The sequence below is a fragment of the Cataglyphis hispanica genome, chromosome 20 (assembly GCF_021464435.1).
Source record: "Cataglyphis hispanica isolate Lineage 1 chromosome 20, ULB_Chis1_1.0, whole genome shotgun sequence".
Taxonomy (NCBI): Eukaryota; Metazoa; Arthropoda; class Insecta; order Hymenoptera; family Formicidae; genus Cataglyphis; species Cataglyphis hispanica.
The window spans coordinates 1,573,102-1,585,840 of NC_065973.1; the positions used below are offsets into that span (position 1 = coordinate 1,573,102).

Consider the following 12,739-nt stretch of genomic DNA (forward strand, 5'->3'; position numbering starts at 1 on the left):
ATGTCAAAAAATATTAAAAAATAAAATTTGATATCTCTGATTTAATTATATTTTTTAATTTGGAAGAAAATTAATTGAAGTAAAACTTCTTTTAATTTTTAAGTATATATCTAATTCTCTGGTTATATTCTAATTGAACTTTTTGTGAGGTAAGAGCCGATTTCAAGTTTGCAAAGATACTTGTAAAGTTTAACGCGGACCTCACACGTCCCGTGTAACTCGATCATAATTAAGTACCGCGGGGAAATTCGCTCTTCATCATGTCGCGTGCCTCTTTTCCGCGCGCTTACGGAATGCATTTGCCGCGCTAGGAGATACGGACGGTTACGCTCAGACCGGCCAAATCGTTTTGTTGTCGCCGTGCGATCCTCACTGTTATCCCTCGCGCAAATATTTAAGCGTACACCGCGTTTGTACACACTCTGGAGATTACACGGGCATAGCTCGGTTCGTTTCGTCCGACTTCATCTTCATACTGATCAAATCCCATTCCACTTTATCACGCATGCTTGTTACGTAACCATCGTACATGGTATAATTAAATACCGTCTTTCGCCGTATGCAGTAAAATCGATACTTGAACAAAGTAATAATAATATATCAGGAGTGTTTTAAAAAGCAATCCATTCTTTTATACCTTATTACATTATTCTTATATATGTAATATTTTTTTTCGATATTTGTCAAAAAAAGTTTGTAAAATTTTAAAAAGCAAAATCTTTGTAAATGATGAGATTTATATTTTTTATCAGTCCTTTACAAATATTTATTCTTTTATTTTTCAAGTACTTTATGTAACTTTCTTGTGAAATCTATAATATTCTATTTAAGTGTGAATGTTAATTCCTAAGGATATATTGTGCGTAGCTAAAGTGTCTAGGGATGCTGGATGTTGTATGTGCCAGTATATTGTTATATCGGCGCAAAGTTCGGCGAACGCGAATTGAAAGTCGAGATATATCTCTCGGATAGACCGATAGACTCCGTCCAATCTCTATCTTCGCTATCACGATTCGCGCGTTTCGTGCGAACTTGGGACCGTTTCAGAGAGCTTCCGTTGCGGATATTCAGTTTGATAGTTTAAACCGGATATTCGACGCCCGTCCTCTGGTATAGCGAATGGAAACGGCGAAAGGGTTGTAGCCTAGTGGCGTAGGAAGGGTAGAGGGTGGCTACGGACGGCTTATAGTGGCGCGAGACGCTCATCTGCATTTCAAATTGCACGCCCGTACAAAGATTTGTTACGCGCCCCCCTTTTTTTTTTCTAGAGCGTAGATCCAAACATGTGCAGCACCGTCTGAGAACGTACGATTGAGCAATAACTAATGGATACACGAGATATGTCACATTTAAAATTCACTCAAATCACACGATAATAATTATCGTACAATGTTGCCCCATAATTATTACGCGAGACTTAATACTGCACTTACTCATAAATCAGTTTTAGTGGATATTATTTAAAAAATAATAAACCAGAATTAAAAAATGATATGTAAGAAAGTTATGTAAACGATTGCTCTAACATCATCAATTTTTATTTGTATAAACAATTAAAGATTTATTATATAAGAACGCATGATATTTTCACGTGTATTTTCATCCTGGCGGAAGCGCGCGCGTTGCATATATTCTTGTGTATATCAAAGACATCATCCGTGCATGCCGTGATTGTTTTCGCTCGCATACATGTACGCGCCAGGGGATAGCGTGCACATAAGACGAAAATTCCGCTGGATAGCTATGGGGGCCCACGTTCTTCTCCTTCTCCCCCTGTGGTGGAATTGAACGACCACGGATTTACGGTAAGCGCGGCGTAAACGAAACGAGCGGAAGTCGACCGTGCTTCCGGATCAGACGACTAGGCGAAGGTTTGCACGCTGCGGGCTCTCTTGTCCCGATTAAACTACGCGGAAATCCTATCGAGGAGCAGACACTGTTATACGAGAGCGCGTTCACGTGACGTGCGTTACGTTCATGTATTTGATTAATCTGAATAAAAAGTTTTTTTTTTTTTTACATAATCGTGGAAAATAAATTTTTAGATTATCCGGTTCATCGCGCGGTTCTGGCTAATTAATTTTAAATCTAGCATCTGTTCGCCTCTCTTTTCTTAAATAACACATTTTTTAAATATTCTAAATAACTTTATAAATAATTTTATAAATAACGTCTCATCATTTTTTCAAAGAATTTATCTTTTTTACGACTTAAACAATTTTAAATAATAATTAACTTAAACAATTTTAAAAATTCTATTGTTTTATTTTATACCGAAAATTTTCTCTGCGATAATTTTATATAAAAAACCCAAGTATGATACAAGGTTAAATGTCCAGATGAAAAACGTTCGTATGGATTCCATCGTCGCGTCGCCGTAGATAGAATCGATCGTATGGAGAAATTCATGGTCGGGTATTTTCTAGAATAGCGACCGAAACTTCGTCGTCTGCGCCCCCGAGGCTGCGATATCGATAAGGGCTTACCTTCCCGACTCCGGTGAGCTCCTTTACACCTATCCTCCTGAGAAGGGCGGGCGGTGCCGGAGGTGGTGACTTGAGAAGGAGCGCGGCGTATCCATTGGGAAAAATGGGCAGCTCGTCAGATCCGATGTTCTCGTCGCCGGAACGTCGTCTCCGATGCGGGCTCGACGACAGATTGAGTTTCTGCGCTGCTCTGCAATTTAAAAATTCTTTTTGCACTAAATATTACACTCAAAATTATACTTTCAAAGAAAATTGAATTATGTAATTATTGGCTTCATTAGTCTCTTATTTTTTTTTTTTTTAACGTTAAATACACATCGGCGCAAATAAAATATTATTATTCTCATGTATTATTTCCACTTCAAGTACTATCATTAAATTACACATTACATCTATGACGTGGGATATATCGAACGGCCGTAATAGGTGAAAAACTCGAATCCCTCGAGTAGCCGAATCTCGTCTCGACTTTCTTAGGCGCTGTTTATCTCGACGGATGCGTAGTGGCCGTACCTGCGATAGGGTCGCCGCACTCCGGAAGGTATGTGTCTCGGAGGCGACTGGGTGACATACTCCGCGGGGCGAGCCTTTGGTAATCAGCGAAGGTAATGTGCCGGAACCTCCAACCGCGCGGGGAGAGTGGCGGGTAGGTGAGGGTGCATCGAGGTAGCAGGCGCGTTTAAAGGGGCGCGCCGGGAACGAGAACGCTATATGCTCGACCCGTCGGCGTCAGTTTTGGCGGTGGACAAGGAAGTTACGCAGGGTGGTCGCCCTAACTTCTCTTCGCCCCTCGTGGGTCTCGTTAACCCACGCTCTGTGAAATTGGAAATACCAGCGACCTCTCGCGCACTCTCGTTCGCCCTCGAGGTCGCCTTCTCCTCACTTTCCCTACCACCCCCTCTCTCCTCCCCCTCCCACCCCTCCTGCAACAGTGTTTCCGCGCTCCGAGCGCGATTCTACCGGATTTCGAGTGTCATAAAAAGTGGAAAGTGCGAGGGATGCGATGGGATGTCGGTTATCGCCGCGAGGTGCAGACGCTTTGTACCAATCGAGCGCGTCGCATTCCTTCGTCTGTCCATCAAATGAATCGCGTCGTTCGCTGCTCTTTCGCTCACGCGTGAGCAGGTGCGAGCGAACGGCGCGTGAAACGACTTACGAGGATTGCCGATGTGTGTCGGCCGACAATTTCTTTAATAGATTTCAGAGCGGCATCGAAGAGAAAAGGAGAGAAAGAAGGAGCAGATGAGTTTATCACTCGCGAAAAGCTGGTCCCTCGAAGCACAAGGTGAAATAATAGGGTAATTTTGGAATAGACGATCATAGTTTTCGGAATAGATGGCTACAGTAAAAAAGAACGTACTATAATACTCGCTAAATGAAAGGTTCTCAAATTTTTTGTTGAGTAATATTTTTTTACGGCAAAAATCTTAGATATATATGTATGAGATATGTGTATGACGTCAGCATTATTACATTATATATATATATGTATATAAAACTTTTATGTGTTTGTGTAACGTAATAATACTCTCTTTTTTTATAACAAATGAAAAGAGTTGTAAAATAATTTTAACTAGTCTTAAGATTAAATTGCAAAACGCCACAAATAATTAAAAAATTAATCCTTCAGAATTCTAAGAATTCACTAGAGCTTAAAATAAATTTTTGCGGATGAAAAAAAAAAAGTACGCAATGACCAAAAAAAGGCGATTTCAAAGTTTATTATTAAAACCAGTTAAAAATTATCAATCCTGTCTCAGCCGATTGGGATACGCTTGTAGCTCGTGCAAATCGTGTAAAACCTTTAAGGCAATTAGAGTACCTACTCGACAAATATCGCGCAAAAGCTTTCGAATGTTTTTTGTTCGGGTGCAGCGACGCCGAATTCGTGTAACGCGCGCTGCACAACATCCATCGACAAACGGAATGTTTTGCCGGCTTGTTTAAAAGGATTGTTTTCGCGCACTATCAACGCTGTTGCCCACAATAAACGACAGCGACAGAGGGAAAAAAAAAACGACGGCGGGAGATCCATGAAATCGCGCGCGGCTCGTTGTGCCGTTTTAACGAGCGGGCCGACTGTCTGTTTGTCGCGTTGTTCGCATTCTTCAGAACTTTGTGCATTTTTTTTTTTCCATCAGAATGAAGCGCAGCCTCGCGAAACTCTCCGACTTTTTATGCTTGCTTTAATTATTTACAGTCCTATTTTCTAAGGGACCGAGAGAAGAGACAAGGAAAAGAGTTTATGGAGCGGAACTTTGGCGAACAAATTATGTCTGAACTTTCGGTCATTTTCCGAGAGCACATCGCGTTTTTTTCGACGATAAGAGCAATACAAATTTCTTCCTTCCTTCTTTTTTTTACGGTTGCGTAACGATGTTCGCCATGTAGTACCAAATAGATAATCGCATCGTCTTCCGTTGTTTCGTCGCAGACGCGTTTCTCGTTTGCTTTAATTCTCGTGGAATAACTGCTGGCAAGAATAATATCAAATGTAGCCGCGCTCTTTAGAACGTAATGTAGAATACATAATAAAACATGACTGATCCCGGCGAGATATTTCTGTAATTAATGCAGACGCAGTTAAGCAGAACCTGCCGCATTAGCAGCCTCAGGAGCTTCCAACAAATTGTTCTCTACATTACAAGCAATAATAAAAATTCACCGCAAACAGAAACTAGTATAAAATATAATTAAAATATAATTAAAAGTAAAAATAATTAAAAGTTTAACTTAAAAAATTAAATATTTAAGTAATTAAATAAACTGAAGATGAATTTAATAAAATTTTTTTTAATTCACACAAATCAAAGAAAGCAGGAGTTTCTTTTAAAATATTATTTTATATCATTACACAGATACAAGATAAAAATACTACAGTGTTTTATCAAGTTGATGGCAGAATAAAATTACAAAGCAAACGGACCATTCTGAAAGTAATGTATCTTTTACTTCGCAATATATGCCTTAGGAGAATCCAAAATAGAATGTGAACGAATGCGGTAGACGCAGGTGCGTGTCACAAAAGCACAATCTATTTCATCAATCAGGAGGAACAGATGCGTACTGGGTTTCCTCATACATGTATTCAAAACCTCCAATGAAATATCGCCAAAAAATTCCCATATCCACCGTTGTCATTGACATTTAATATCTTAAGAGCGAGGCATATAAAATGCCAGTGCATAGAATATTAAACTGCGCACCGTAAAAAAATATACGACCGTGCAACAAATCCTGTCGTTCGTACTGCATATTTCTTCTTGTGCATTGTACATAAAAAAATGCATATTAAAGATTTATGAAGAAAAAGATAATACATGTGAATGAAAAGAGTAATATATGTCAATTTTATCTTTATTACTTTTTATATTCTTACTTATATTTTATTATTTCTCGTCTAATTATATTCGCGTTTATATCTGTTTCCGCTCTACAACATTCATTCATTCGTTCAATTTGTATTTGGAACACGCGTTTTATAAAATGACTAATTTCAACCATATTGTATGTGAATGTGTTGATTTTCCCCATGGAGATTTCGGCGTATTAAACATTTGTCATCCGGCTCTCGGTGCCCCCGGTGCGATTTGTCGCGACGCGTCGGGCAATCGTAAATTTTTTGCAGCGCGCGTTTTTACAATAATAAAAATATCGCGGGTAAAGCCGACGAGGGAGATCGCGAGACCGGCGCGTAATTCGCGCGGAAATTACACGCTTAATTCGCGATGTTATTTACGAGCGAACGGACACATGCCGACCACCCTCTGGGGGAAACGGAGGTATGTAACGCCGGCGCTCTTCTTGGCAATCCGCCACATATCTCGGCTTAATCAAGGAAATTATGGCGCGAAGCGCTCTAAACGTCCGGCCTCGTTAGTAAGGTCGCATATCTCCCGGGCCGCGACATCGTTCGATATTGGCGCCGCGTGTGAATTAAAAACTTTTGACGAAGAGACACGTGACGAGATTTTTACGAGTTTTCGCGGCCGGCTAAACGAGCAGGATAGCCGCGAGGGAGTTTTATGGGTGGCGAATTAATTAAATACCTCGCAAGAGTGCCACACGCGACGATCGACCTTTTTACCTGGCAAGGCCACGAATAAATCTCCGGGTCAAATACAACGGTGACGATAACGGTGACGAGACGACCATCTGAACAAACATACGTATCGTCATGATGGTACCGCTGTTCATGGAAAATGCTTATAAAGGCCATTCATTTTGCAGATATCCGGGAGAGCAATTATTTTTTATTAGAATTAAGAGAGAATTAAATAGCATTTCTTTTTATGTATTTTTTAATAATCTTTCTCTTATGCCTGCATGAGCCCTACATGGGCGCTTTACAAATCATTTTATTTCTATCATAATTTTAATATTGTTGATAAATACGCTTTTATTCATTTACTAATTAATATCATAAATTATAGTTCAGCATAAAGTTATCTGCAATTTCATTAGATCGATAATCGCTAATCGAACTTGTCAATGATATTTTGAGTTATCGTATGCGAAAAGGAACGAAAGGGTTTTGATAGCCGCGGATGACGTTGAAAGTTATAAGATTTACCGAGCCACGACAAATTATTTGTCGAGACTGGCGGTAAATGAAATTTCTTCCGGACGGATTAAATTTGCATCCTCATTAAATGCTTTTCCTGCCTACGGAAAGTTACAAAGCTCCCGTCGTTCTGTAAACACCTTAATGGACGCCCGACAAAAAATCTCGAACATTTTTATGACCGCGGAACGGAACGCTCACGCAAAGAAAGTTTTTTTTTTTTTTTTTCCCACATTGTATGCTCGCGAAGAGCATCTAGGAGCGTGCCTATCGTTATCACGCGCGCTGCACTCTACGATATTTCATAGGGCGGGGGGATAATTGTAGTTTAAATTCGGCTCTCTCCCTGTTCGTTGCAACCGATATCAGTAATCGCATTATTACGTGAATCCGGCTCTCGACCTATTACTAGTGAAGTATTATCGCTCGAAAAGTTAAGCCTCTTACGCTGCCTCTACGATCTATAAATTTTACATTGCTCTCGCTTCGCAAACGCACTCGGCTTTTGGGCGAGCCTTCCTACGGCAATCCACAGGATGGCAAAATAATACACTGGAGTGCTATGCTATTTAGAATTCTGAACTAAGACTAGATAAATATTCATGTGTGAGATGAAGTGATTTTTTTTGTAGCAGATTTAAAATACCGTGTAATAATAAAGTTATAGAGAAATTTTGTAATTTCTTAAAGACGAAAAAGAAGAACACGAGAGAGAGAAATTGTGAGGAAAATTCTTATTTCAAATTTATAAAAAATTTTATTTTATTCACGTGTTATTATCTATCAAAATCCGATTAATTTTTCTTTAAAAGATTATCATTCGTTTGAACGGTTTTTCCTCTTTTGCACGCTTTTAAAGTCTGCTTTTCGCGATTGTGTTTTATGTAATTCCTGATACGAATGTTTGAGAATAATTCTTTCCCGGTGCGCACACTTAGAATGTGACTCATTACGCGATCGAGTTTCGTAGATGAAGGATGAGAATGAGCCACGAGCTACGTAACCATTCCATAAATTGCGTAATAGCGTCTTCTCATCTCTTTTTACTCTCGTATCCGAAGTACGCGACGCTGGTGGTTCGACAAACTCGCCAATCCCGTTTGCACTACCACGGTTTGCGTCCTCTTTCTCTCCTGCCGTTCCGTCCCGTTCCACCAGGACTCCGTCACGTACCTTTTTCCGTTCGGTTGCCCGGAAACGGAAAGAAAACACCGGCGCGGGATCTCATCGGGGATGGATGGAGAGCACATTCGAGAGGACGTCGCCGTTCTCCGGGGCTCTCTTCCGGATAAACCGCGTCCTGACGCGTTCGCTTCGACGTCGAAACGACAAGTTTCACTCCTGCGTTCCTACCTCCCCTCCCCCCCCCGATTGAATTGCCATAATCGATCCGTGAAAAATCCCGACCGCGTATTCAACGGTCTCTCGCATTACCTTCGTTCTCTCCGTGTTTTTCTTAGTCCGGACCCGCCTCCGCCTCTCCGTCTCGGCTCAGCTGGATAATCAAGAATGCATTTGCTTTAATCCTTCCCGACCCTCTTCCGCTTGTCGCCATGTATTCCTCGCGCAACCCATCTATTTTTCGGGCACTGAATCGATAATCTCGTTCCTCATTTTTCAACGAATAAAAAGGATTGTTTGTGGTAATCATGATTGCAGTGCAAGAATGTGATATTGAGTATAAAATAATGAAGTAAAATCACAAAAAATCTTTATCATATTTATCAATATTTTTCATAACCGTACATTTTTTATTTTGATATAATTGGCTTTTCTCATAGATAGGCACTTATTGATTTTCAAAAAATTAATTTCGTCAAACAATTTTTTCGTAATTTTCCTTTCATAATTTCTGTCAGCAAGCAATCATGATTATGGTCTTATCGCTGTATTTATTACAGTTAATGCTTTTTCTGAAAGAGAGTGTGTGCACACGTAAACGAGAAACTTATATAAAACTTATGTAAAAAAATCGGTAATAACTCGATGTACTTTGTAAATAAACAAACTTGACGAGTCAATTTTTTTACCGGTCACGTGCAGCAATAAATCCGCTGTAGGCATGTAGAAAAGTATCGCGCCTACAAGAAAGAATAGTTTAACTTATATTGGTTTATGTGTACGGCTCTTGCGTCGTAAATCATATGAAACACTGTCGGAAATGGAACAGCGGAGAGTTGCGATCGAAAATAAATCCGGATGTCTCGACTGGTCGGTGTGGTAAACTCTGATTGAATTGCTCTCGCGTATAACAAACTGACTGTCATCGACGCGAAAAATTATACCGTTAGAGAAAACATTGTAAAAAAAGAAGGATAATATAACAGGAAAAAAGAAAAATTTGAAAATCGTTAATACCAAGCAAAAATGTTACTTGCGTATGAAAAATGTTACTAACTACAAGAAACATAAATCCTGTTATGTCAGATTCTGACAGAAAATTCTGACAAAATAAAATATACAAGTACAGTTTTTCATATTTGAAATGTGCAAACGTTGTTTGCTTCAAAATGCATTAACTCCACAAGGAATTTCATTCGAAAGAACAGTCTAGTTGTTCCAAGGGCTCTTCGCATCGTTTCTGAAATTCGCTAAGATTCCGAAACGCCTTGTGAACCCTCCTTTCAAGCCCTTCACCCTCGTCTGCCTCGTCGCTGTCGAGTCTTGTAAGGTGCGGTGCCGATCGCGGCGGAAAAATGGAGAAGGGAAAAGGAGGAAAAGCGTTCACACATTGCGCTCGACGGTAGTCTCCGTAAGAGAGCTGTCGATATAATTTCTTTTCTACATGGACGGTTGCAGGAGAAACATTTCGCCTCGAGGCATCCAGAATACATTCCTGTGATCCATAAAAGGATGCGGCTTCCGCCGCTTTGCAGAAGAGTGGTGAAATTCCTGACGTTTGACGAAACGCCCGATGTCACGGAGAAGACGAGTGTTACGCGAGTAGCGAAATAAATTCGTCTGCAATCGCGCATGAAAAATATTTATCTTGTGTGCAACGAGCATTATATGTCTCTATATTCTTGCATTTGCATGCACTCTAGGTACGAAATATTACTCTGCGTTGCCTGTCGCTGTAAACGATAGAAGCAATTCAGAAAAGATATATGCATACAAAAATCATATCAATATTCATTTGTCACTTTATAAAAGAAAGAATTTGTTGTTCCAAAAAATCTTTATTTTTAATAAGAGATTATTCCGAGATTGATTTTCTACAAGCAAAATAGTATAAATAATTTTCTGTTTTTTTTGCAAAAAGAATATTATTATTGCATGTTTAATATTTTTCAGATACGCAGATACAGATTTTTCTTATTTATTAATAAGAGAAATAAATTTCCTTTATATTTGTATAAAATTTTTTCGTTGCGATTTAAATATATATCGCTTTCAATGTTTGCTTTAATAATTTATCTTTTACTGTCACGTATCTAAATGGTACATGAAATATTCACAGCGAATCGAAAGAAAAGACACAATGGTAGAAAGAAAAAAAATGGCTTAAATATGATGATATACGATTATTTCCTTTTGCGCCGAATCGCGGCGGCCCACTTGATGCGATCGATTCATTTCACGGTACATTACACACGTAATTTTCGAATATTGCCCTAATTTATCGTCGTATTAACGAGAGAAGCCAGCAGTACACTCGCTTCCGCCGACGATTTAACTATCATTTTAACGGTGAATAATTATATTCACTGGATATGGCAACTTTATCTCTCGTTTATATCTTCCACAAATACATAGTCAATAATATATAATTCTTCAATATGTACCTTAGTATTAATTTCGCAAAAATATTTTTACTGCAAATAAATAATTATTTCATGTTTCTAACTCTTAACAAAAAGATTGCATTTGTCACCGCAGCGGTTTACATTGCATATATAAAACTAGTCCCTTTAAAATTATGATTATAAAATATATTATCAATAAAAAAACTATACAAGACCTGTTTTATTGACGTTTTATTTTTGGTCTTGAGAGCCTTGTTGACGGATGTTGCATACACTTTGCGAAGAATGCACTTTGGAATCGATATGCCTTTTCCTAAATTGCGGAGCTTTCTCAGGTAAAATGAGGTGCGGTGTGTATGTGTGTGTGTGTGTGTGTGTGACAAAGTATATATTAAAACAAAGAAGCAAGAGAGAAACGTGTGGGTGCATTCCCTCGCGTGTCTGTATCTATTGCGTTACGTCAAACCCGACGCATTCATCATACAGTCGACGGCACTCAGACGTTCCCGGACGCGCGACACTCTTCTGCGTGTGACGTGTGCACGTGATATGACACGGCAATGTACACGCGTGTGTGTACAACGACGAGGATAGTCGAACGTACAGGCACGTGCACTCTTGCTCCAGGATATCCCGGATATAGTCCCCAGGGATGACCGTGTGACATCAGCCGCGACACTGACGTGACCTCCAGGGTGACGCGTCAGCTTGACACTTTCGGAAATATGCGCGGCAAGATATCTTTCTTCTTGGCGATTTCGCTCGGGATGTCAGGCGACATTTGTTCCCCTTTTTCAGGTCGTAGAAAAAAAATATCGTAATTTCGTTTCATATAAATGATGTGCCTCCAAGGATCCGATTTGACTTCACAACCTTCACGCTTCTCGATTTAATGAATGCCATTAAAAAAAAGTTGCGATATAATGTGTCTTTCGTTTGTTTATAATTTATCTTAAATTTTTCTAGATTTTTTTTCTCGCAATCTACGTTTTTACACATTTCATATATTTTTTGCATTTATGCAATATTAATTTATAATGAATTTTGTAATACTAATTTAAAATAAATTTTTTTATATAAATATTTGAAAAAATAAACGTAAAAGTTTATACAGATATGGAAGATATAAATAATTAGACGTTTTATAGTTTCTCACTTTTGGTTCTGTTAACGTTTAGAGACACATGTGTGCGCATTAATCAACATGCGCTTCTACAACGATAACAGATCACGCGGGCTTTTTCATCGCAATTAACACCCACATGTGACAAGGCCGGTCGGTGCGCGACAGACATGCTTTCGTCGCGATTAACGCGGGAGACACAAGAGCGTTCGTGTTTTACTATTTTCGACGAGTATTCCTTCTCATTCCTTTGAAAAATGAATTACGGACTCGCGGAGGCAAGACGTCGCTCAATAATTTTAATTTGTGGTCTGCGACAGATCTCCGTCGCAAAAATTTATGACGCGCGACAAAGGAGATAAAGAGTCGGCCGGTATGTTACGGTACCTTCGAAGATATTCTAATTGTAGAGTATTTATTACGCACACGCGGTACGATTCGCGACGAATCTTTGATCTTCAAGACACTAAAACTCCTAAGGAATCTTCCACGGATCTTTGAGGTGATTTTTCGGTCGAATGAAATTTTGATTAAGCGTCAAGTAACGAAAATTTTGTGAGTTTAAAAGTGACCTATATGAGTCATTTTTATATGTATCGTCTTATTATCATTTTTATAAAATTATCCACGCTAATGCAATTTAATTAATAGTATGTTGAAATTAAATATCCTCATATTTTACATGCCTTGACAATGATGCGTGCATAATGATTACGTCAGTTTTATTATCGGGCTTTAAAAAAAATTTTGCATATAATGCTCGTAAGTGCATTTGATAGTTTATCGGAAACAAAACGTGAACATTATCGCCGTAGTCATA

The 12,739-nt window shown here is 39.1% G+C and overlaps 1 protein-coding gene across 7 annotated transcripts in view; it reads right to left on the bottom strand.

Moving 5' to 3' along the window:
- Positions 1-12,739, bottom strand: part of LOC126856885 (uncharacterized) — a 312,768-nt gene that overhangs the window by 104,354 nt on the left and 195,675 nt on the right. For all 7 annotated transcript variants that reach the window (XR_007688422.1, XM_050605856.1, XM_050605855.1 and 4 more), the window contains one exon: positions 2,487-2,676. Coding sequence is in view for 6 of the 7 variants with exons in the window: in XM_050605856.1 (XP_050461813.1) it covers positions 2,487-2,676 (190 nt within the window). In the remaining variant the exon portion in view is untranslated. The remainder of the gene's footprint in view (positions 1-2,486; positions 2,677-12,739) is intronic.